The sequence below is a fragment of the Coccinella septempunctata genome, chromosome 7, assembly GCF_907165205.1.
Source record: "Coccinella septempunctata chromosome 7, icCocSept1.1, whole genome shotgun sequence".
Classification (NCBI taxonomy): domain Eukaryota; kingdom Metazoa; phylum Arthropoda; class Insecta; order Coleoptera; family Coccinellidae; genus Coccinella; species Coccinella septempunctata.
Genome location: NC_058195.1, coordinates 14,339,165 through 14,363,672, shown reverse-complemented (window position 1 = coordinate 14,363,672; position 24,508 = coordinate 14,339,165). Strand labels below are relative to the sequence as shown.

Sequence of the window (24,508 nt, the reverse complement as noted above, 5' to 3'; positions counted from 1 at the left end):
GTTGCTGCGGAAGAAATGGGCGAAAATCCGATTGAAACGTCTTCGGGGTGCCACCAGTTGATTGCGTAAAAAGAGGGAGCCTGCGTCAGTGCGTCATTGGCACGTTCCTGGAAAGCCGTCACCAGAAGGAAGCTACACCTACGATTCCGTTCCCGTTTCAGTTCAAGTTAGGTCAGCGTCGAAAATGGGGGTCCAAACAAGGCTGCTCTTCCTGATTTTCTGTTCATATGGATGCTCGGCGATACCTTCGTCTATGATAGATCAGATCAAGGCTAGGGAGATGCGACCTAATAAAGGTAACCATTCTAGTAATCATTTATAATTTTTGCTACTTTTTGGCTTTCTCTCTATCCACTCGGTCGAAGTGTAACAGGTGGCTCTGAGAATAATGAGTTACCGCATTTCTTGCGAACGCAGGGTTCACGAGGGAGTCATAAATTTCGTTGATAAACTAGAGGAATCTAACTATAGGAATCTCAATATTTATGGGGGTGAAGGGTGAATGTGAGGGATGAGGTATCAAAAATGTTAGTTGCTATCCAAAGTCAATCGAAGTTTACAATCGTACATAGTTTTCCAGCAATAAATCGATAAATTTTTCGAACCCTTACTTCTAGCAAGATGCAAATTTACGTTTGAAGAACTCATTTCTCCAGAGACAGAGTTGTCTCTGCATTGCTCTGAAATCTTGGAGTTTTCTCACAGAAAATGTACTGGTCTGATGCTCTTAATCTGACTGTTTCCAAGAAAAACAGCCGCAAAGTGTAGGAAACAGTAGAAACACTGAAATGTTTTTGTAACATTCTGGTTGTCGTTGTTTATTTCGCTATTCTTCTATTCTAACTTTATTCATCCCATTTTTGACACACCATATGTATATTTGCCCCTATGTTTTTGCGAAATATTTATTTTTGCCACGTCTTCAGTACAGTATGGTTCATGTAAGCGAATCTTTCTGCAACCTACCCACAAAATTAAAAAGTGAACCATCATTTTGATAGTATGTCACATGGGCTACTCGAATATGCTATCAAAAACTATCAAACATAACCATGAAAAGTTATTCCGAAAAACCGTTTTAATAAAAAAAAATTTTCAGATTCGAATGTTCCTCAAAACTAAATCGTATAGAAACGATGTCTTAGCTTACTCATTTTCATTCAAATTTTTGGTTCTCCCGGAAATTGTAATTTATTTCTTTCATATTCAATATGTAAAGTTTTTTTTCATATTTTCTGAATGATCAATCAATTATTCTCAAATCACATATATAAAAATGTAATAGTAGTTTTATATTTATTCCAAAATTTTTTTGTAAATTAGCTTGAGGAAATAAAATCGAGTTTCGCAAAATATACAGGGTGTCTGTAATCAAATGCGAAGGACTTAGGGAGATGATTTCTCGATGAAAATAAGCAAGTGTAGTTTCTATGAATTTTTTTTGAAATCGACCTCCCTTTCAAGATATAGCCTTAGGAAGGCGATGACGAGTTGACAGTTTTAATTTTTTCAGTGGTTCTAAAAAACACTGAGTCATGAAACTATACATAATATGAAGCACTAAGTAGATGTTACTCACACAATTTTTTCAGATCTCATAACTTTTTTATTAGGTGTTGAAAATAACAACCCCTTATGATTTTCCTTCAAAAATTGTTTTCGTGGGATAGATTTTCGAAAAGTAAAATTCTCTCATGTTTTCCCATTCGATTCTGGAGAAAAAAGTCTGCTGCAAAATTACGAAACAGTCAATACTTTTCCCGGGAAAAATGAAAACTTACAAGCAGTAGCAGTTCTGATCACTTTTCATTCCATTTCATCGTGTAAGTGATGCATGTATTTTAGAGGGGAGTAGTCATTCTATGGGACACTTATACGCTACTATGAAATGGAATGAACAGTGATCAGAACTGCTTGTATGATTTTATTTATTCCGAGAAAACTATCGACTGTATCGAAATTTTGCAACAGACTTTCTCTCTACAGAGTGGAATGAGAAACCATAAGAAAATTTTATTATTCGAAAATCTATCAAAACAACAATTTTTGAATAAAAATTAAAAGGGGTTGTTATTTCCAACCCCTAATAATAAATTTATCAGATCTACAAAAATTGCGTGAGTAACATCTACTTAGTGCTCCATATTATGTATAGTTTTATGACTCAGTGTTTTTTAGAACACCTAAAAAATATTAAAAACTGTCTCGTCATCGCCTTCCAAAGTCTGTTTCTTGGCTGCAGCTTATTTTCATCGAGGAATCATCTCCCTAAGTCCTTCGCATTTGTTCACAGATACATTGTATAGTTGGTTTTTGAAGGTTTACCCATTTTGATATCAAGCAGTCAAATTTCATTCCTTGAACCATAGACAGCATGGATATGTTTTCCGAATTTCGATTATGAATATTCACAGTAAATTTTGAATAGAACTGATGAAAAAATATCCTTATATTCACATATTCGAATTAAGAATTGTATTTAGAATATTATACATATAAGATGAATTTTTCTGAGTATATTCTGTGAGGAAATTCTGCAGTTTTTGGGGAAACTAGAAGATTAAATGAAAATAAAAGTGGTCAGAAATTGTGTTCACATCATTTTATGCCGAAAGCCAGTCGTCGTTAAAACCCGAAAAATGTGTAACTCCCAATTTAATCAAAAAAGAGATTTTGATGCCATCCGTTAGCGGTTTTCAACATCTACATGCTCAGAAATTTGTGTAGTTCCATCGAACAGTTAAATATTTTTCCCGCGCAAAATAGAATAATGTGTATCTCCGTGCTTGAAATTGTTTAAAAGAAATACGTGTACCTCCCTTACACTAGCAAGGCGTCAGTGCATATATCCACATCACATCAGTGGATAGCATAAGAAGTAGTGGAAAAATAGTGCTGCTTTGCTGTGAAAACAAAGGTAAATATTAAGGGAGTACGGGTAATAATAAAAAGTTTTTTGCCTCTCCTGTAAAATCAGCTAAAATGGAGTTACACATTTTTCGGGTTTTAACGACGCAGTGGAAACTGCAGAATATACATCGTGCCAAAAAAGTAAGGTAACTCGTCAATAATTCTTGTACGGAGAATTATTGAGGAAAATCCTGGCACTCGTCGATTTTTAATTTCAAAAGCAATTTATCGTATGCTTTTTTGTTTTTTGCATTTGATATTTCTCATCCTTTACGCCCCACAACCCTCTGCTTTATTTCTTCAAATGGGAATATATGGGTTGTCATACATCAAATGAAAGGTAATTTGATTACCTATTCAGCGATGTGGCTAGAAAAAGAATTGGTTCTACTGTTTTTTTAATTGAAAGAATACGATATAATTTACAGTTTGTGATTTGAGAGTACTGCAATCAGACCATTATTCTTTTACCAATTATTATTAAGGGAAATCCACGAATACGTGGATTTTTAATTTCGAAAGCAGGTCTCCTTATGCTTTATTGAATTTGAAATCTCTCACCCTTTACGCTCCACACACCTCTCCTTTTTTTTCAAAGAGGAATATATGGACTGTGCTATACAGCGTGCCAAAAAATTAGCATATTCCTATTTGAAAAAAATATGGAGATGGGTGTGGGGCGTAAAGGGCGAGAGATTTCAAATTCAAAAAAGCATAGGGAGACCTGCTTTCGAAATTACTAAGCGATGGATTCGTGCATTTCCCTTGGTAATAATAATAATAAAATGACATAAACTCTGGTACTTTCATTCAACAATAAGTTTTTTGTTTATTTTTCGAATTCTTTGATATACATATTTATATATTTTGATATAAGGACTGGTGAATGCCCCTTTAGATTCAGATATTTAAGAGAAAATTAAAGGTTTTTCGGGTTTGACAAATATAAATCAAATCATCTCAAGTTATTGCACACAGGTTTGGGTATAGTGACATCATCAGGATACTTTTAAATAATTCTTGTTTTCATATATCATATATCCACAGTTTCAAGGGTTATTGATGGCTTGCTGATGAACTGGTCATTCAAACCACCGAAACTCCAGGAAATATCTGATTTAGATGATTAACTTTTCTAGAGAATTTATCAGTGCTTCATTTTCATCAAAACGTCCAATTTTCCATAAAACAACAGTTTCTGCGAATATCACAGTGCGTCAGATATCGTTGCCGATATCAAACCATAAAAGTTAGGTGCCTTTGGCCGAATGTCATGGTAGTCGACATTCAATCGTTTCGTTTGATGTGCTCGAAATATATGGCCGATATTAAATTGGGGGGCATAGGGAATAAGTAATGAAAATGACATAATTATCACCGTACCAATACGTATTATCTCATCGAAATTCTCGTTAGATCCCCGATAGTGATACTATAACCCCCATGGATTACTTTCCAGCGGAAATTGGATTAATATGGCCCTATATAGTAGTGAAGATAATGATCTACTTGTCGTGAAGAGGAGTTATATCCAAGCTCATCAAACAATCCACCAATAGGTCCGAATTTTTAAGTGAAAGTGAACTGAAAAAGGTCGTTCATTCATTGATCAAGAAGAGGCTGATAAAACTGAGCCCTACAGCACTCCAGTGACCAGATTGAAACCAACCGACATGGGCGTAGATGCCAGGGTAGGCACGGTCCTCCTCAGAATTCTCGGTGCCCCCCCTCAGACGTTCTGCATGATATCGACAAAATTTGCGAGCAAGCTAGGATAGTACTACATTGAGCTTAATTATTTGCTATCTTGTACAAGAACAAAGCATCTAGAAGCGCTCTCACCCCCTCCAGACTCAAAAATCTGTGTTCGATTCGATTAAGGAATCATCATAATCCATAGTTGAGCTTTTGGATTAAATCTATAGTTTAGGTTTTTGAAGAACTTTTTTTTTAACTCGTTCTATTCTGTCAACGTACTTGTGGTACTGAGGGTTCCAGATTTGGGAAGAATACTCTGGTTCTTACGAGGAAATATACAGAGTTTTTAAGGTGAGCCCGTTCTTGCAATTTTAAGTAATTCTCTGGATAAACCCAAGCATCTTTAAACTCATTTTAACCACCGCTGAACAAACAAATCAAAACCCGAGATCTCCAACAATATCTACCCTTTCTGTTGAAAAAAAGTTGAATCTATAACATTTAGGTTCTTTGTGAAAATAATACGCTGACTTTTTTCAACATTCAACGCAAGATATTCCTCTGAGCAAAAAACGAATAAATAATCTAGGTCCTCTACAATATCATCTACATTCACCATTGTTTTTTAACTTTTAGATCAACGGCATATAAGTGCTATGGTGGCTACTGTCAAAGCATTTCGAGACATCTTTGAAATAGATTAAAAAATAAGCGCACCAAGGTGGGAACTCTGCGGGAATCCTGATTCAGCATTCACCTTCTCAGATAAATTCCCATTAACGACCACATACTGACTTCTTCCCTCCAAGTAAGATGAGATACACCTAAGAAGTGATCCAGACATATATTGAAGTACCTACCATAGTGCACTTGTCGAATGCTCTTGTCATATCTGTGTAAACAGCTTGCAATTGGAGACCGTCATCTATTGATTTTGATAGGTAATCGACGAATGGTGATGAATTTGGAGTAAAAATTGGAAGCAACTTGCCGGGGGTAATAAAGTGACTCTACTATGGGTACCAGGGTATTGCGGTATTGAAGGAAACGAAAAAGCCAATGAACTTGCAAAAAGAGCAAGGAGGTTAGCACCTTTTGGACCTGAGCCTTTCGTGGGTTTGGAAAAGACCAATTTAACTCAGCGGTTCAGCAATGGGAATTGAACAACAGAATAACCCTCAGGAGAAACACTTCTGGACATACTTAGTTAAAAAAATTCATTATGATTTCTTCGGGTGATGGTGGGACTGCTGACGGGGCACTGTCGGTACAAATATCATTCGTGTCGTATTGAAAAATCATCATTTGCAGGCTTTATCGATCAGAAGCAGAAAAGCTGAAGACATGGTATGCAAGATTCCAGAGCTGTCTGGCCTAAGAACCACTCATATAGGGAAACCGGTCCTGCATAATCACGAGCTAACGGCCAAGGCCCCTAAGGATGTTGTTGGTTTTATCAACACCATTGACGACCTCCTTGGGATCCTATGAACGAGTAGAGCAGAGAACGAAAGATCTACATGGTCGCAGTTCCCGGAAGGCTAACCGAGCCACAACGACCCCGGTTCAAATAATAATAATGGTGATAGATTTGTTGACACTGAACGGACCTTGAAGAAACCATGATGATCCTTGGAAAGTCTACTGTTCGACAAATTAAAGAGTCTGTGTCACCAAGGAATCGAACATCTTGCCAGACTGGTGGAGAATGGACATGTCTACAATTGTTAATATATCTACTTCTTATTGACAGATTTGTGTATAGAAACCACCTTCGCAATCTTTCATCTGTCAGGAAATAATCCTTTTTTGAGGGATCTATTACAAATAATTGCAATGGCTTAACCATTCTAGTACCACAGGATTTTATGAATAAAGGGGAATCAAATCAGGACATTTGTCCACATTGTCACTTGTCTATGTATAGACTTGTTACTGGTCACCTAGAAAGCCATGAGAGCTTAATTGAAAAGCCTTCCACAACCCAAAAGCCAAGATTTGGAGAACTTGAACTTGAACCTTCTTGATATTCTATACAGTTTGCAACTTTTCGAAATGTGGAACTGCTCACTAAGTAATCTAATTTGATTAATCAATTCTTGAGCAATCTCTGAGAAATGTCAGACCCACCTCTAGCATGTATTCTCGTTTTCGAAACAAAATGAATAAACGCCTAGTACGGAAATTTGATACGGTAGATATATCCTGAGAAAATCGATAGACCTGTTGCGCACAGGGCTTTCTCTCGGGAACAATGTGTCGTTAATGCTGAAATTTCCGCCTATCCTCAGGCGTCGACAACATACAAACTCGATGATATCCATACAAGGGACAATCTCTTTTGCTTCTCTCCTTCCTGACAGTTAGCTTAATGAGAATCTCGTTTTTTCTAGTCATTAGCCTTGCAATCCCATTTGTTTTTCTTAGATGTTGATCTCATTCATTACTAAGAAGTATATTTCATTCCTAGGAAGCATATAAGGAATGAGATTTGATTTGATTTTGTACATGCTTATCCTGTAGTCTATACAGGATGAGTCTTTGACAGATACCTATATTTAAACTGAATATTCCTGAGGTCAAAAGAAACAGGTTTTCTCTTAAACATTTTTTTTTAAATTCGACTCTAATGAAAATATACAGGGTGTTGAACATCCATAAAAAATTCTATAATCAGTTTTTATATATCTCACAAACGATTTTATCGAATAGAATAATTTTCGGAATGTAGTAGCTTTCCATTGAAGTGATGAATCTTCTCCGAACACAAAATTCCACCCACTTTTCCTTATTAGGACCCAACTCTTGAAAGCAAGTACTGAATGATCAGTACCAAATAAATATTCAACCATTTTTGTATAAAAAATTATTCTTCATTTTTTGCGCCGTTTTCGGGTAATTTGATATTCAAAAAATACAGGGTGTTTGCTTTTTTTGGTAGAAGCTTGAACTCATCAAAATAAGTCGTTCAACCAAAAATTGTCTATATACAATATTCAAGATGGCTGAGATACTAACCATAGAAGTTAGACAAAATTTCATTGAATTTCAAGTACGGGACTGTGGAAGGTGACTCCGGTATCGCAAAAACGAAACAAAACATAAACATATGGCTAGACAATGAATGGTTCACCAGCAAGTTCATCGGATTAGATGCATCAGGTCTGTTTTGAGGAATCATAATTGTTTTATCGTGCAATTTAGGGTGTGAAAAAATGTAGAAAATCCTGGAAGTTTCTTGAAAGTGCTTATGTTAGTTATGTTGAAAAAGTGCTATGGTGTTTCACCATTTTGTCTCATTTTTACGACGCTTTTTGGAATGTTCGAACAAACAGATTGTGATGCCCATTGAGAAAAAATTCGTGAATAATTTAGATGAATTTTATTGGCGAGATTTCGAAGTATTTTTCTATTTTTTACACTTGTGTCCTAAGTATCTTCAGTAAGTTGATTTCGAAATGAGTCATTTCATAAAATCGTTACTAAGTTACTAAAAAATGATGGGCACAATTCGGCAATATGCTAAGTTTCCTTTTTCATTACCACGTAAATTATCAAATGAGCCAATAACCTAAACGAAACCACATGGTCGAATTAGGAGATAAGTTTTTTTCCCATTGCTTTTCAATAATTCACAGACGTAGGGTCGTATTAGAATCTAATTTCAACTTTGTCATTTTGAAAGTTTTGTATAGGTGATTTTTGATGAAACCCTTCATTTCATTTTGACCAGTTTTACTTCCTGTTGAAAAAAAGCCTCACCTTCAAATACGCCCTGTATATCTGTGAAATTGTATAAATTTAGGTACTTTCGTTGAATGCAACTCTATTTGAAAGATCCACAGAATTGAATAATTCTTCTTCTTCTTTTTCTTTTTCAGATAGATAGGTATAACATAACATTAAAACATAACACATTCTTCTCCTTCTTCTATCTTTTAATTTATATGCCTGACTGGAGCCATATATACATTACAGATGTGAAGTGTCATAGCTAAGATCAAGTTTCTCTTCGGTAATAGGTTTAGCTTGTTATTCTGAAGAGAATTTTATTTTCATTATAGTGTTCAGTGTTTGGCAACGTTGAAACTTTTGTACGAAATAAAATGATCAACTCCAATGAATGATTACATGTCAGAGATGAATATCTGAGGTAATATGGGGGACTACAAGCTGAATTCATTATTTTTATCGAAAAGGCAATATTAATAAAAAGAACAATATTCAAAATTTATCGCCAACGAAATTTCGGTATCTCATTTTATGGTATAAATACTACTTCGTTCACCAAATGGAATAGAAAAAGTGTATTTCAGCCTGTTTTTCTTTAATACTTAGTAGAGTACTCCCAAAGTTAAAATGGTATATGAAATCTTAAAATGTGTCTATCCTTCTATCTAGGCCGAATAGGAAGAAATGGTAAGAGATTCTTGAGGAGAAAGCTCAAATACATTATATTTTTAAGCACGGAAATGTCACCAGATAATCCAAGCTATCCTTTCACATTAAATCAAATTTTTATTATTCTTTGCCAAAAAACTTGTTTTATTCAATATCTGAAATTCCAATGAAAGTATATTCTATAGGAATGCTGAAATACAAGTGATTTCAGATTTCAATAAGTTAGGCTCATCAAGAAGCTCAAACAATGTATCAATAAAAAAAATCCTGAAGATTATTGAAAGGAAAATATTCACCTTCTTCCAAAATGCTTGTTTCATGTTTGACACGTGCTGATAGAATTCAGCCTCACTCCGATCGATAATTCAATCAGAATGTCAATCAGCTTGTAATTAAAGTCGAGTTTTAACGAGCCAAAATGTTGTTTCACTATGAGCACCGAAAAATTAATTCAGAAAATTATTTTCCATCGCTAATGAAGTTTCCTTATAACCGGCGCATTCATCTTTTTGCCAGCTATAATTACTAGTTATTTCAAGAGTATTTTGTGTACAAAAGGAAACAGCAATTATAAAGTAGATTCCAGTGAACGCTTTGCTGTGATGTTATCCGATATTATATTATAAATATTTCTTTACGCATAAATTTGTTAGCTTCATATATTCAATAAAACAGTAGAAATAAAACAAATATAATGATGTATGATTGAGCCCAAGAACCATCCTAGTATTATATATTCCTAATATCTAATATCGCGGATCAGTGAAAAAATGAAATGAAATATAAATAATACTCAAATTTTTCATATTGACCTGATGAGTTTGCCCCGAGTAATGGCAATTTTGCCCTAGTATTGCATTTATCATCTCAAATTTTCAATACGGATTGGAAATGAATTTTAAAATTTTTCATCAAGATATTTATGGCAAGTCAGTTCAATTTAATTGAAACCGTACAACTTCAACAAGGTCTGATTGAAGCTAGCGTCTAAATGCACCAATCGATAATAATTCAATCAGGCTATCAATCAGCCAGTAATTAAACTCTCGTTTTAATGAGCCGAAAACGATAAAAGCATAAGAAAATTCAATCGGGAAATGATTCCTGGGAGGGTTTACAATTAAGTTGCATTCTATATTTTGTGTCAACAAATATTTCGGATCTCAGTGAAATATGCTTTTGTAACGTAACAAGAAGTATAAAATGTATTCAAATGAAATAATCAAAAAATTGAAGTGGAACTTCATTTAAAAAAATTTCCAAAAAAATTTAAAATATATGCTTTCAAGTCAGTACAGAAAAAATTAAATATTGAGACAAGGCCAATTGAGTAGAAAGTCCACTAAATAATTTTTGGGGTGGCAAGGTGCATGGATACAAAATATTATGATAGAAACAGACTAGAAAAATTCAGATAAACACTACAAAAACCAAATATACAACACATAATCGACTGCCTTCACAATTTTTCACGGTCTATTCAATCTACTTGCTTCGCTTGGTAGACGCTCGACTGACTCAGAAATTAGCTGAAAATCAGATGAAATTTATACACGAAAATCCAAAAAATTATATTCAGCTTATAGTGTTCCCAATCGGACAATCGGTTTAAATTACACACGCAGTTCTCTGATTGGCTGATAATGTTTCCGTTTTTCTGACAGTATTTACTGAACCAAAAACTCTCATTAGTCTATAAATTGACCATACTGTCATTAAAGAGAATAAAAAAAATAACGGATGTAGCATACAGAACCCTGGGGAACACCCAGACCATGCTTCTCCAACCAAAAATACTAAAATATACTATATGTTTATTCTTTCTAATACATTTTTAGATATAAAAAATATGGCATGTGCATGAGGTTAGTGTAGCGCGGTACCATACAAAATAATAATAATATTATAATAATATATATATTACATGAAATATATCGCCAAGGATGCCTCAGTGGCGGACGATAGCTGTCGTTATGGCTGTGCGACACATGAAACTATCCAGCACATCACCGAGGGATGTCAGAAGTTCGCGGGCACGGAGTACAAAAATAGACATGATGCTGTTGCCAAGATTCTTCACCAAGAATTGGCACTAAAACACCAACTTCTAAGTTCGAAAAAGGTTCCTTATTACAATTACCATCCGGATGCTGTGTTGGAAAATGAAAATTACAAGTTCTACTGGGATCGCACGGTTCTGTCAGACCGGAAAATAACCCACAATAGACCAGACCTCATATTGCTCAATAAGGATGAGGACAGAGCACTATTCATCGATGTGGCGATTCCAAATAATAACAATCTTCTAGATAGGCACACTGAAAAAATTTCAAAATACAGAGATCTCGAGGAACAAACCAGAAGACAGTGGAAGCTGAAAGATATCAAGACCATCCCTATTGTCATTTCATCTACAGGCCTGATACCGAAGAAACTACTGGAGAACTTGAGGAAACTTCAGTTGGACGAAAATATCTATAGAATCATGCAGAAGGCGGTACTGTACGGAACGGCGAGAACTGTACGCAAGTATAATACATGGAGAATACAGAGGAACACCGTCTGCGCCGACAGGAAGTGCGGGTGGAGCAGGAATCCAACCTACAGCAGGGAGCCGAGGAGCGACCCGGACCCGACCACCACCACGAGCCCGAAAACCTGGAAAGGGTCCAACATAGCTTAATCCTTTTGATATCTGAGATATCTGGGATAAGTGAATTTTCCTCTGGAGAGGAGTGTGAAAACCGCAAGGCTAAAGTCATAGACTCGATAGTACTCAGTAGCGTCTGCTTGTATTGAATAAGGATCCGTCAATTACAAACGTTTTTTCATCGGAGAAGAAGCTATGTTGCTCTGACGAGGTCAAATGAGACCGAAACCAGGGTCCGCATCATGCTCTTCTTCGGTGGAACGTTCTCCATGTAGTTGTCCCGACGATGGTAAATTGGCTAGTTCAATTGAGATCGTAACACTTGTTGATATTCATATCAGCGGGTGGTATGCATCTGAATAAATCTTATCACTGTATTATTTTCAATATCCATCTCTGTGTGTGATTTTATTTGAATGCACATTCATCGATCCTCCCCATAGATTCCCATATGTCATGTGAGACTGAACAAGAGCATAATACAAAACTTTCATTTGTTGTTGTAAAAAAGCTTAGGGAACAACCTCAGTCAAAACCATCTCTGATTTTATCACAGAATGAACTGAGTGACAAAGAAAGAATTTCTAGGAATATATTTGTTGAGGTCAGGATAAGAAATTATCAGTTTTTCCACCATATCTACAGAGTGGTCTATGTTTTATCGTCTTTTCTCACACAAAACATAAGTAAGTAGACGAAAATTGTGCTTTTGTTCTCAATTCTCATTCTAGCTTCATAGAATACGATGTTTGATTTGTTCATCATGCTTAGAGAGAGATGACGAGAAAATTTTCAACAGCTTAGAGAGTTTGATGGGGTGATAGAGGGTGTCTCACGGTGGGTGGCATTTCATATTTTAGGATGCTGGAACTTCGAATATAGGTCACTGAGATACCGACGATGAGTTTCGTGTAAAAAAACTTTCATGGAGTGAGATACCCCACGAGGAGATATCGTGGAGATTGAACACAATTAATTTTTCCCTTTTTTTTCTTACTGTTGGATTTGATACTGGGTGTTCAGTCACTTAATATCACTTTCAGTGATAACCAACCTTCTTCAAGCACTCAATTCCTGGTGAAACTCCTGAGATAAGGCTCATCCAGTTCACGTGGTATATCTCGACTTTTCAAGCGATAGATCTTTCCGGGTTCGTAACTGGAGTTTCCCAAGGTTATGTGTTGGGGCCACTTCTTTTCCTTCTTTATGGTTCATAAAGCTTTCGGAAATTGTGATAAAGCTACATGCGCTGTCCTGTATAAGCTATATATCTGTCCTGTACAAGCAACACGATTACCTTTATGGTATCTTATGACGAGAGGCTTTCCCTCATGAACATACTCTCATTTGCTGACAGGTAATAATAACCTAACTAACTCTCCACAATCTGTTTGTGGTCGATCCTAGATATCTTTTCAGGCTGAATCCAGACAGTCGACTCCTTTCTCATGCCTTCAAGCTGGCGAAGGAGAATTTTAAAACAACTCAGAGGCAGAACTTCATCCCAAATCGCGTGTTTGATATGTGGAATGGCTTGATTTTATCTGTTGTGAACTTGTTGTCAGTGATCACTTTTAAGAGCAACTTCGATAGGTGGTGACTTTTCTGTCTTTCTTTTTTGTTTCTATATCTCTTGTATGCATTTATATTTTTCTTTGTTACCTTTTTTTTTAATATTTGAGTTTATATGCCCTGCCTTATCTATTGATCCTAAAATAATAATATAAATAATATGTTCAAAATGACGTGAATAATGAAGTTAAACTGCAAATTACGAAAATTTCAGACGAGTTTTCCTCGTGGTGACAGATATCCTGTCCAATAATTGAATATAAGTGTCCCTACCTTCTCTGAAAGGCATTCTCAGCTCAGCCTCCAACGATGATTTCCGGAAACTCTCACCGACGGTGTGCGTGATTCAATTATTAGTCTCTATTGTTTCGATGAAGTGCCTCAATTTGATTTTGTTTCAGTGAAGAGAGTCTCAATAGCCGCTGAAGAACCCGAGGAAAGCCTGGGGATCGGCAACCATTACTATGGAAACCCGACTGCCATCAAGAGAGGTGGGTATTTCTTTCGGAGAATAATTAGATGAGGATTTCAGAAGGTGAACTGGAAGTTTTGTTTTATATCTCTGCAATCAACAGGTTTCCTCGGTTTTTTTTTAGTTATCGGATTAGGAGTTGGCAAAAAAGATTGAAGAACTGAAGGTAATTCATAATATTCAGGAGAGAAAAACGAACTCATCATAGCTTATGCTTTGAGAAACTACCTAGTTTACATGAAACGAAAAAAAAATATGGAAACGACTACAATATTGAATATGCTATTTTTAAAACAACGTATACTACAAGATATATTTCTGACAACTTCATTCCGATGAAACCTTCTCATGGGAAAAAATAGAAAAATTAATGCTTTTAATATACTCAATATGCCCGCATCACAAGAATGATGTGTACAACGGAATAAAAATTACTTGGACTACTTTGAGCAAATCAATATTTTCAAATTCTCGTCTTCTTCCTATATGATTATTACGTGTGAAATGATACATAGATACCAAAGATTATAAAGTAGAATCTCTAGTAGGTACTGAAAACCGACTAGATTTTGGCCAGTGAAAATACATTTGACCATGAGATAGCGCTAAAAACGTAGGTACTGACAATACGGAAAAACTGTTTGAAAACAGCTTTCTGTTTCAAAATTGAGAGGCGCGATTTTCTAATTCTATTCCTTGTATTGAATTTCAATATCGACTTTGTTGAGATCAGAAAACAAACATCCAGACAAAACAAAACTATGGTTTTGTTTTGTGACCACGATGTTAGTTTTCATCTGAACATTGTTTAAAATCAATTGATATCAATGAAATACGCTGTCGGATGTGCTATATTTTAATTATTAATTTATGAAAAAATTACAAAAATTCAAAATAATGGACAATAGAGCTTCGAGGAAAGAGTAGGTATATGTTGATCTGCTGTACTTCGAAGATGTTATTTCTGTTCATTACGTTCATTTGAATCAATGAAGATTTAGTTTGTCAATCTAACTATACTGACAAATTCTTTATGCCTTTTTATGATTTCTTCATGATTTGATCTCTTTATGATATAATAAACAAATTGATTGATAAATGAACAAAACACTCACAGCAGGTTTCATGAAACTTTGACTTTCCAAACAACAATATGACAGTTACTCGATTCTCAAATCGAAATCAATAAAAAATTCAGACATTTGAATCTTATGAAGTTATTTTCTCTCTCTTTCAATTTTGAATCATAAAACTTCTGTAGTACCGTAGATTCGGGTGACTTGCGACAATTGTTGAATTCAACTTGTCATATTTTCAAAACGGTGACCTATTTTTATCTGAAAAAGAGGTTCGAATATGCTTAATGACTCATCAGACCATTGATTAGAATATACACCATACTTGAGAATTCGGATATAAATTTTGAAAAAAATAAAATAAACTTGTCCCAAGTCACCCACCGATTTGGGAGGTTTGGGACCCAAGTTAAAATCTATTGATTTCTCAACTCTCAAAGGAAATAGGTGACTTGGGACGGTGTATAGTTATCAAAAATTAGAATTTGTGATTATATAGTTGAAATTCGGTAAGGAAATTAAATGATAAACCCCTATTACAGCAAAAATAAAAATATTGCGACTCAAATGTAAAAAAACTGAAAGAAACAAAGGAACTTTGATTTATTTCATTCTTTGGTGATTTCTTTGTGTAAATAACGTAAATTATAATATCCTGCAAAAAATCGACATATTTCCTGCTGCCAATGCGCCGCTTGTATCTATGCATCGGCATTGTCCCAAGTCACCCTATGAAATAACAAAATAAATTAATGAGATCCGTGTTGCCGTTTGATTTGTAAACAACTTTGTTTCATGACATATATTATAACCCAATAAAAAAAAATTACACATGCACAAAGTGAAACACATGTACAGGACACTAGAAAGTATAAGGGCCATAAAAAAACGCGCTTTTACTCTCCTGAATTCGTTAATTTTTCCTGTCAATTCAAACGCTTTGGTCACGCAAACTCAATAGGAATTAATTGAAAAACTAACCGAAAAGTCGCTACACACTCTTATAAGTTTGTCCCTTCACTCACAAATGGAAAGAAACAAAGAAATCTGTAAGCGGGGTAATTGTCCCAAGTTACAGGACTGTCCCAAGTTACCCGAATCTACCGTAATGAATGTTTTTGTATAAGGTGGCACAAAAAAGTTAAAAGACGGGAAGGAATGATGGTTTCTGAATCACAAATGATTAATCTGATTTACATTTGATGGTTTCTGAAATAAAATTGACTAAACTAAATTACATTTGAAGTTTTCTGAAATAAATGTGACTGAACTGAATGTCAAATGGCCATTTCTGAAATTAAATTGACTTATCTGAATTACACTAGATGTTTTCTGAAATAAACTCGACTAATCTGAAATACAAGTGATGTTTCCTGAATTTCACTCGATTATTCTTGAATTCAACTGGAAATGGTCTAGTAGGTATCTCACAAACGACTGCAACTCATCAGTTTGAAAGATCCACAGTACTGAATTCTGCTACTTTCTGAAATTAAATTGACCAATCTCAAATGCAATTGACCAATTGACGGTTTCTGAAATAAACTTTCCAAATCTGAATTGATCATTTCTGAATTACAACTGAAAATGGTGTATATCTGATAATTACATTATTCTTTATGGATTTTCAACAGCCTCTATCTTTACAATTGGAAAAAATGGTCAGGAGAAAAAGTATTTGTTTTGACCTCGGAAATCTCTTGTTGAAATTAATGTGCAAGTTAAAGACTCACCTTGTTTATATCTGAAAAAGAGATTGTTTCTTTCTAGAAGATAAAACAATTACATTTATTCAATATCCTCAACTTTAGACGAACAGTTTATCAATTATATCTTGAACTGATGGTTATAAGAGTCGCATTAATCAATTGCTGCTGTGTAATTAGTTTCCACGATTCGTGACCTTTCACAGGTACGGAGATGAAAAACGAGGCAGCAGATGATGAATCGTCCGACGACAATGACTGGTCGCCCAGCGAACAGGCCATTTACCAAAACGTCGATAACGATTTTCAATCAACGGTGTACAACGACGAGTCTTCTCAATCTGCAAACGATATGGACGACTACGACAAAGGTCTTCAGTACGGGAACCGAGAAAAATTCGATGAGGCCATAGAGAATGCAGTGCTGAAGTCTGAATTCTACGGGAACCTGGAAGGCGATAAGAAGAAGAGGAAGAAACGCAATTCCAGACAGTACAGGTGAGTTTTAAAAGAGTGAAGAATTTTAACGATCTCCTGGGATCGTGAAATCGAACACAAAAAAAAAATTTTACCGACAAATCACATCTGAAAATTCATGAATATCCTGCAGGACCAACTGCACTCTTATAATTTTTCTGTTGAATTAGGGATAAATGGTGATAGCTTTCTTAAAGCCTTAAAGCCTGCCTTGCTCGAGCGAGTTGTGGCTGCTCAGTCGAGGGCTCTCGACTGGTTTACCTCCAACAGGTTGGTGATAAGTGAGCAGAAGACCATCAGGCTAATTTTTTCTTTGAGAGAGATTGATTCTCCTCACCTATATGGTAGTACGAAGTTTCTGGGCCTTACACTGGATAGTACTCTCAAGTGGGGTGTCCATGCTGACCTGTTCGCAGGGAGATTGTGTAGGAATATATTTCTTCTCAAGAGTCTGTCAAACCGCCTATCTCCTGGTATTCTTAGAACAGCTTATTTCGCTTTAATAGAATCCCATCTCAGGTATGGAATTCTTGCCTGGGGGAATTGTTCTTCTCGCGATAGAATATTTGGTCTTCAGAGGAGAGCCGTAAGAGTAGTCTCTGGTCTTAATTATCGAGCTGATTGCAGACTTTCGTATGTTCAGGGTGGTTTTCTCACCTTCCCCTGTTTGTATATTCTGGAAGCCTTAATTTTTGCGCACAATAATGTTGGCCATTTTGCGTTGAATGCAGATTTTCACGATAACCCTACGAGAGGCAGGCATCTACTCCGCAGTGATTTCTGTCGTCTCACTAAGACGCAAAATGTGCCATTTTATATGTCAATGAAGCTTTATAACAAACTTCCACCCACCGTGAGGGCCTTCAATCCAAAGGTTTTCAAAAATGCCGTAAAGGCGCTGTTATTGAAGTGTGCCTTTTATAACATGGATGAGTATTTATAGGTTTCGATTTCGCGGGAGTTTGGCCCTCTAGTTAGCTTAGTATGTTTTTTATACATTGTGATATTTTTTTTTGCCATTGTTAATGATTTTGTGACGAGTGTAAACATTTTTCCTAAATGTATTTGACACAATAAAGTATCTATCTTAAATGTGTCGGTCATAGGTAACAGATTCACATTATATTCATGAAATATTTCATCATCATCGTCACTCTTCAGATATAACTTTGACTTTCGAAGGCCCACTCATATTTCACAATACCTGTCTATCTCACTTCATCCAGAAGCATGTGGTTAGAGGTAAACCTCAGCGCTTCCTTTGTTTATTACTAAAAGAGTAATAATAATTACTTTTAGAATATGTATCACATTTAGATCAACTTTGATTTTTCTGGGAGGCACGCTTATCGAAAATTGACCTTCGAAAAATTGCCAAAAAGATGGAGTCAGTTGAAAAATCGTAAAGACCGAACTGTTTGTTACACCGCGCTTGATAAAATTCCGAGATTTATCACTAGAAGAGTAGTTCTCTTATAACATATACCACATCTAGATCTAATAATTTGTCGCAAAGAGTTTGCGACCAAGGTGGTGAAAATGCAATCACTTTACCCCAACTTAAGAAGAAACCTGGCGAATCTCTACTCTGGTAACAAAAAGGGGGTCCCAAAGGGAAGAAAACAGGGAACTAACCTTCCTTCCGTTCAATTTTCGTGGTTTTCCCTCGCTGATATGATACAGGGAGTTTGTGAATAAATGCGAAGGACTTGAAGAGATGATTCCCCGATGAAAATAAGAAAGGGGTAGTGCCTATAATTTTTTATCAAAATCGACCTCCCTTCCAAGATACAGCCTTTGGAAAGCAATGCCGAATTGGCAGTTTTTAATTTTTTTACTAGTTCTAAAAAACACTGAGTCATAAAACTATACATAAAGTGGAGCACTAGGTAGATGTCACTTTTAGAAAAACTTTCGGCGCGTCCGACGATGAAATTATTATTGTCGTGATGATTAACAGACGAAGAGTACTTCCTCCTGCTCGCAAAGTGTCGCTAGCGACTGGGACAAAAAACACCTGACAAACCCAAATCAGGCAACCCTAACATTCACGATCGGACATCTACGAAGATTTTTCTGGAAGATACGCGTGTCGAAAAGTAGACCTTCGAAAAATTCCCAAGAAGATGGAGTTAGTTAAAAATTCGTCATGACCGAACGGTTTCACCGAGGTCGATGAAATTTCGAGATTCATTGCTAGAAGAGTGGCTCTTTGAGACCTTGCGAATATGGAAAAAATAAATATTCTTCAAATCATACTTCAAAGAATTAATTTCAAAATAGTTTTACGAGGATATATTGAAAAATTCTAAGCCTACTATAGAGCCAATCAAAATTTCAATGTCAAAATATTTTATTACTGAACATATTCTCCTTTTAATTGGATATATTTATTACAGCGAACCTGCAACGTCTCTAAACCTTCAAAAAAATTTTTCTTCCTGCTCTGCAGACCAGACCTCCACCGCTTTAATTACCTCCTCGTTGGGAGAAAATTTACGACCTTTTAAACTTTTTTTTTAGTTGAGGAAAGAGATAATAGTCGGATGGAGCCATATCTAGTGAATAAGGGGGGTGCTCTAGTAATTGAAACCCTAAATCACGAATTTTTTGTATGGCAACATGAGATTTGTGTGCAGGGGCGTTGTCCTGCAAAAACGAAACACCTTTGGATAGCTTTCCGCATCTTTTTTCTTTAATTTTTTCCTGTAGAGTGGTCAGGAATATCGAATAGTAATCTACGGTTATTGTTCTACCCTTATCCAAAAAATTAATCATGATTACTTCATGGCAATCCCAAAAAACTGAAGCAAGAACTTTTCCAGTAGATTTTTGTACACGAAACTAACATTGTCATAGACCATGTGATGTCGTTTCAAAAAAAGGTTATTTTCTCAATCAATTCAATTACAATCCCAAAATAAATTCAGCAGTATCGATGGTAGCATCACAATTTTTAGAGGTATTTAGTAAATAAAAAGGTTCGAAATACCAATGATTGCATCATTGATTCGGGAATCAATTTTGGGATTCCGTGGACTATCTTTCCAAAAAACCAACAAGAACATTTCACAATATATATTGGCCCAGCTTTTAGGTCTTCTATATGAAAACGAGTGTTGCAACTCATTTTTAGCAGAACAAAACGAGTCAAAACTTCAGTAGGTGCTAACTCCTCGGTCAAAGTATGTATGATGAGTTCGAAAATACTTTTGAAATTATGTATTCGAAAACTTTCACAAGTAGATAAACGTGTCTATCTCTACCAACCTTCTAATCATTTAAAGTTCAAGAGAGGATATTTCGATATATTTTTAATTTTCTGAACTGGAATGACGAAGAAACTGAAAAAGCACTCAGGAAAATTGTGAAATGCTTCAATTATGGAAATGGTGCGCCATAGCTTCCGTAGGGTTGGATGGAAACTAGTGTGGAAATAATCATTATCCTCGAGTTCGTTATAGGCCTATATTCCTTAATGGGGAGCAATAACTTTTTATGTCTCTGAAAATGTTCTTGCAGATTTTAATTTGCAAGTTCGAGTTTCAGAAAGTGTAAATAAAAATCTTTGCCCTGATACCTATTAAATATAAATACACCATATTAACTCCTCATTGAAGCACATTTATTTCATACAAGTAATGCAAAAAAAAAGATCCAATATTGAAAATTTTGTACATAACAATATCAAGTAAATTTAAATAATTTTTAAGTTAATTTTAAGTAAGTTTAAATTTTGAAACTTGTGTAGATTCAATGGACGTATTTGAAATTTGATGAAATTTGTTCAAAATTCCTTATGGCCGTATGCACCGTTTGATTGACGGAAGCTTAAGCTCTAAAACGGCGTTTAAGCATAGTATCTCTATGGAAAAAAAGGAATTAATCTCGTTTAATGAAACGGCGCATATTGCCATAAGACACTTTGGTCTGATTTGATCTAGTTTTGCCAATAAAAAACTAGAGAGTATTTAGAGCACATATCCAATTTAGTTCATAAATGCAAGTTCCTAGAATGGACTTCTTCTAGTTATGGGATTTTCGGATTTTAACTGAATAGATGCAAAGCAACAAATACCAGCTCAATATTATTGCCCCTATTTCCCCGGGACTTCTAGCAGACTGTCTACGTCAATATTTTTCTCATGGCTATTTCTCTATACTTCATTCAAATTTATTTTAGCAGTCGGTTGGCCATGAAATAATTTTCTCAAGTTTTTGTAACTAGAACCAAGTTAGGTTAGCACACATGAAATGTCGTTAATGTCATAACGCCGTTGCCACAACTAATATCAATTTTTATTACGAAAATGCCGAAAGTGATTGTAAAAAGAGACAGGGTTTCAGGAAGTGCTATTTAGAATTCAGGTCCGCTCATTCAAATAGTTATACCCTGATTTTCTAAAATCCACAATACGTCAGACGGTAGCGAACATATTCAATGTAAGAGAATGTATATAATGTTTCAGCTGAATCTAAACGACTTATATTTCAGCTGGATATTTCCACAATCAGAAAGATTGTGAATGATCGGAGAATAAGTTCCCTAAAATGGATTTTTCTATTTTTCATTTGGCTTGTCCTATATAATGTAAATGCCTTAAGGTAAATTATTATTATTACATCAATGTGATGAATAGCCACAAATACGCGCAAGTTGCCCTGTTACTTGTTTATTCATGTGAAATTTTTGTTCAAAGGTGAAGTTCATCTTAACTTGAAACTTCCTTCAATTCCTTTTACTTATATTGATGCAAGATGATTTCTGTTGAAGAATTTAACATTCTTGTAATTATCTGTTAATTCCTTCGGGAGATACCCATTCCCAACCACTGCATCATATGCATTTCATCTTCGGGTTAATATTTTTGAAATCTACAAATGATGTAAGCCAAAGAAGATAACGAACATTAACTCTCCTCAAGCTAGTGCATATTATGATATTATACTGATCTTTTGTATTTTCCATGCAAATAACTGGATTTGGTATGCTTTCAATCAGTTTGTATTAACTTCAATTATGTTCGTCACATATTTTCCGAAGAGATTCGACATTGTGATAAAATACGTAATAACAGAAACTTTTACGTAGAACGGGCAACATAGTGTTGATTTAAAACCCAAAAATGTTTTGACAAGCTTCATAACCCCACATTTTCGTACTATACAGAGTGAAATGTGTCAAATTTCCATGGCCAACCGACTGCTAAAATAAAAGTGAATGAAGTATAGATATATGTATCGATGCCGAACAAGCAAATATAAATTTTTTTCGAGTGACCTCATTTCATACATGAATGGAACTTACCAACGTGTCAAGTGAACAAATAGAAATCCATTTGCGAAGGGATTTGACCTTGATTAATGACTATAGGAAGCTAATCAAAACGAAACACGAGAAACATCTCACATCAACAAATAATTTAATGACCCAGTATTGATGTAACAATATCAATAAAAATGGTCCAATCGATCATACTCCTCTTACATGCTCTGGACGATATGGTTAATTATCACAGACTTTTAATGATTGGCTTGAAAATATTTTTTGGTGTCAGGAGAGGAAAATCCTGAAAATGTTCGGGAATTCCCAGGAATACCCGTATTGTATCTTATTATCACTAGTACTACTACTAGTATCACTACTATTTTTGTAGCTTGTTATACATATATGTACATCAGTGATGTCTTCCCATAGAACCACTGAATTTTGAAAACTATTCCTTCGAATTTCGAATACATCTTATAATATATAATGATGAGAACTTTATGAATATAATGATAAAGAATGATGAAGCCTAAATGCGTACTTCATTCGGGGCCTTGACGATGGCAAATTGGCTAGTTCAATTCAGATCGTAACACTTGTTGATATTCATATCTGCGGGTGTGGTATGCATCTGAATTTATCCTTATTTATGAATATATTTCTGAAACGCTATGTTGCGTTCCTGTAAACCAAAATAACAAAAACTATCTAAACATATTGTTTTTCCATTTAACATTGCTTCTAGATGCACACACTTTTTTTTTCAGAATTTGAAATCATCGGCATCATTGAACATCGATCGAAAGACTTTTATCATTAGGTTAATTAATGCCTCACCCTGGTAACGCCCATGAACGAGGATTCTTCATAAACTATCATTAGATTATTGAATATTGCATTTGTTTATTCATGAAGAAAACAAAATTCGTGGTCCCAGAAGGGAACCTTATGGAACCCCAAAATCTACACTGTATATTCACAACAGCGTGTCTTTTCAATTACTACCAATATTTTTCAATTAGATATAAATCTACTTCATGAAGTGAACTAACATACTACATACTAACATAATTATTTGCAGTTTTGGCAATAGTGCAGCATCCGACGACCTGTCCCCAGAAGAAGTTCTAGATCTCCTGACATTATACGAGAGTGAACGTCAAAAACCGGAGGACACTCTGAGCAATCTAGAACAGGACAACTCGATTTGGTTGGACGTCCCAGTACGACCAGGAGCAATCCTTCCCAGCTCATCGAACTTTGGCCCGGCTTACCACTTGGATCGTAGTCCGTCGAATTTCGAAAAATCCAGATGGTCGGATACCAGAAACAACAAGCGCTTCATGGTCGCGAAGAAGAGGAACGATCCCACTAGGGAAATACGGTACATCAATGGACCAACCAAGCATGACTACTATTTTCTCTCGCAATTATTGAACAATAGGAGAGAAACGAATGTTCCTGTTTTCCACAGATATGTTCTCTAAGCGGAACAAGATCACTGATCGATATGATGTGTTGAAAGCTATATTCTTGGATGTGAAAACTATAGTATCTGTGTTATTAGATAATTGATGTATATTTTCGGATAATTGTTTATTCTATGATATACTATTAGGTGTTAAGAAGAACAGTCAGTATAATATTTAAATAAGTGGAATTATTCAATGGACCATTATATTTTGTGTGTAGTAGTGCTGCAAAATAGACCTGAAATGCTTCATTAATTTTTTTCCCTCCTGTTGATTGACAGTTTTTTAAATTTACCCCGTTGAAAATGAACCAACATCTGGACTTCCTACACATGGATAAAAATTAAGGCATGTATTAAGAGTCAGATCTCAGTTGATACCTTCTCAAGATAGTAACAGCATCTCAAGATGACGGCTCATTAATAAACTCTGAAGTTATCAGTTTGACACTATTTCGAGAAGTCTTGAAACTCAACTTACGAATGTCTTGAATGATGGCCTTGAGATTACAAATCGAAAAGAGAAATTTTATTTTTGCTCGATATTTTTTCATCGGTAGGGGTGGGGTGTAACGAAGTAGGTTTTTCGATCTCGAAGGAACGGACATGTCACATCACATTCTTGTTCATCGAAGTGATCGATTTCATCGTAGTAGTAGTAGTTGACCACGTCTTCCATGGATTCTATATTTTATTTCGATGATGCCGATTTTTGGAAGCACAAAAGAGAAGTTACTGTCAGTTCACATCTTGAGTCAGGGTCCGACCATACTCAAAATTTGACGTTCCCAAAACCCATATTGAGA

General features: G+C 35.4%; 1 protein-coding gene across 1 annotated transcript; it reads left to right on the top strand.

Annotated features, from left to right (window-relative positions):
- Nucleotides 1–99: 99 nt before the first annotated feature.
- Nucleotides 100–23,954, top strand: LOC123316902. The gene is made up of 4 exons (XM_044903177.1): nt 100–296; nt 13,633–13,722; nt 16,692–16,983; nt 23,313–23,954. Exons 1-4 carry the CDS (start codon nt 185–187, stop codon nt 23,716–23,718), a joined length of 900 nt encoding a protein of 299 aa, XP_044759112.1. The 5' UTR covers nt 100–184; the 3' UTR covers nt 23,719–23,954.
- The last annotated feature ends 554 nt before the right edge of the window (nt 23,955–24,508 follow it).

Excerpts from the sequence above, each read along its gene's own strand:
- LOC123316902 (XM_044903177.1), top strand. The coding sequence starts at position 185 with ATGGGGGTCCAAACAAGGCTGCTCTTCCTGATTTTCTGTTCATATGGA. Across the intron at positions 13,723-16,691 it reads CCCGACTGCCATCAAGAGAG|GTACGGAGATGAAAAACGAG; the intron begins GTGGGTATTTCT and ends GACCTTTCACAG. Across the intron at positions 16,984-23,312 it reads CGCAATTCCAGACAGTACAG|TTTTGGCAATAGTGCAGCAT; the intron begins GTGAGTTTTAAA and ends AATTATTTGCAG.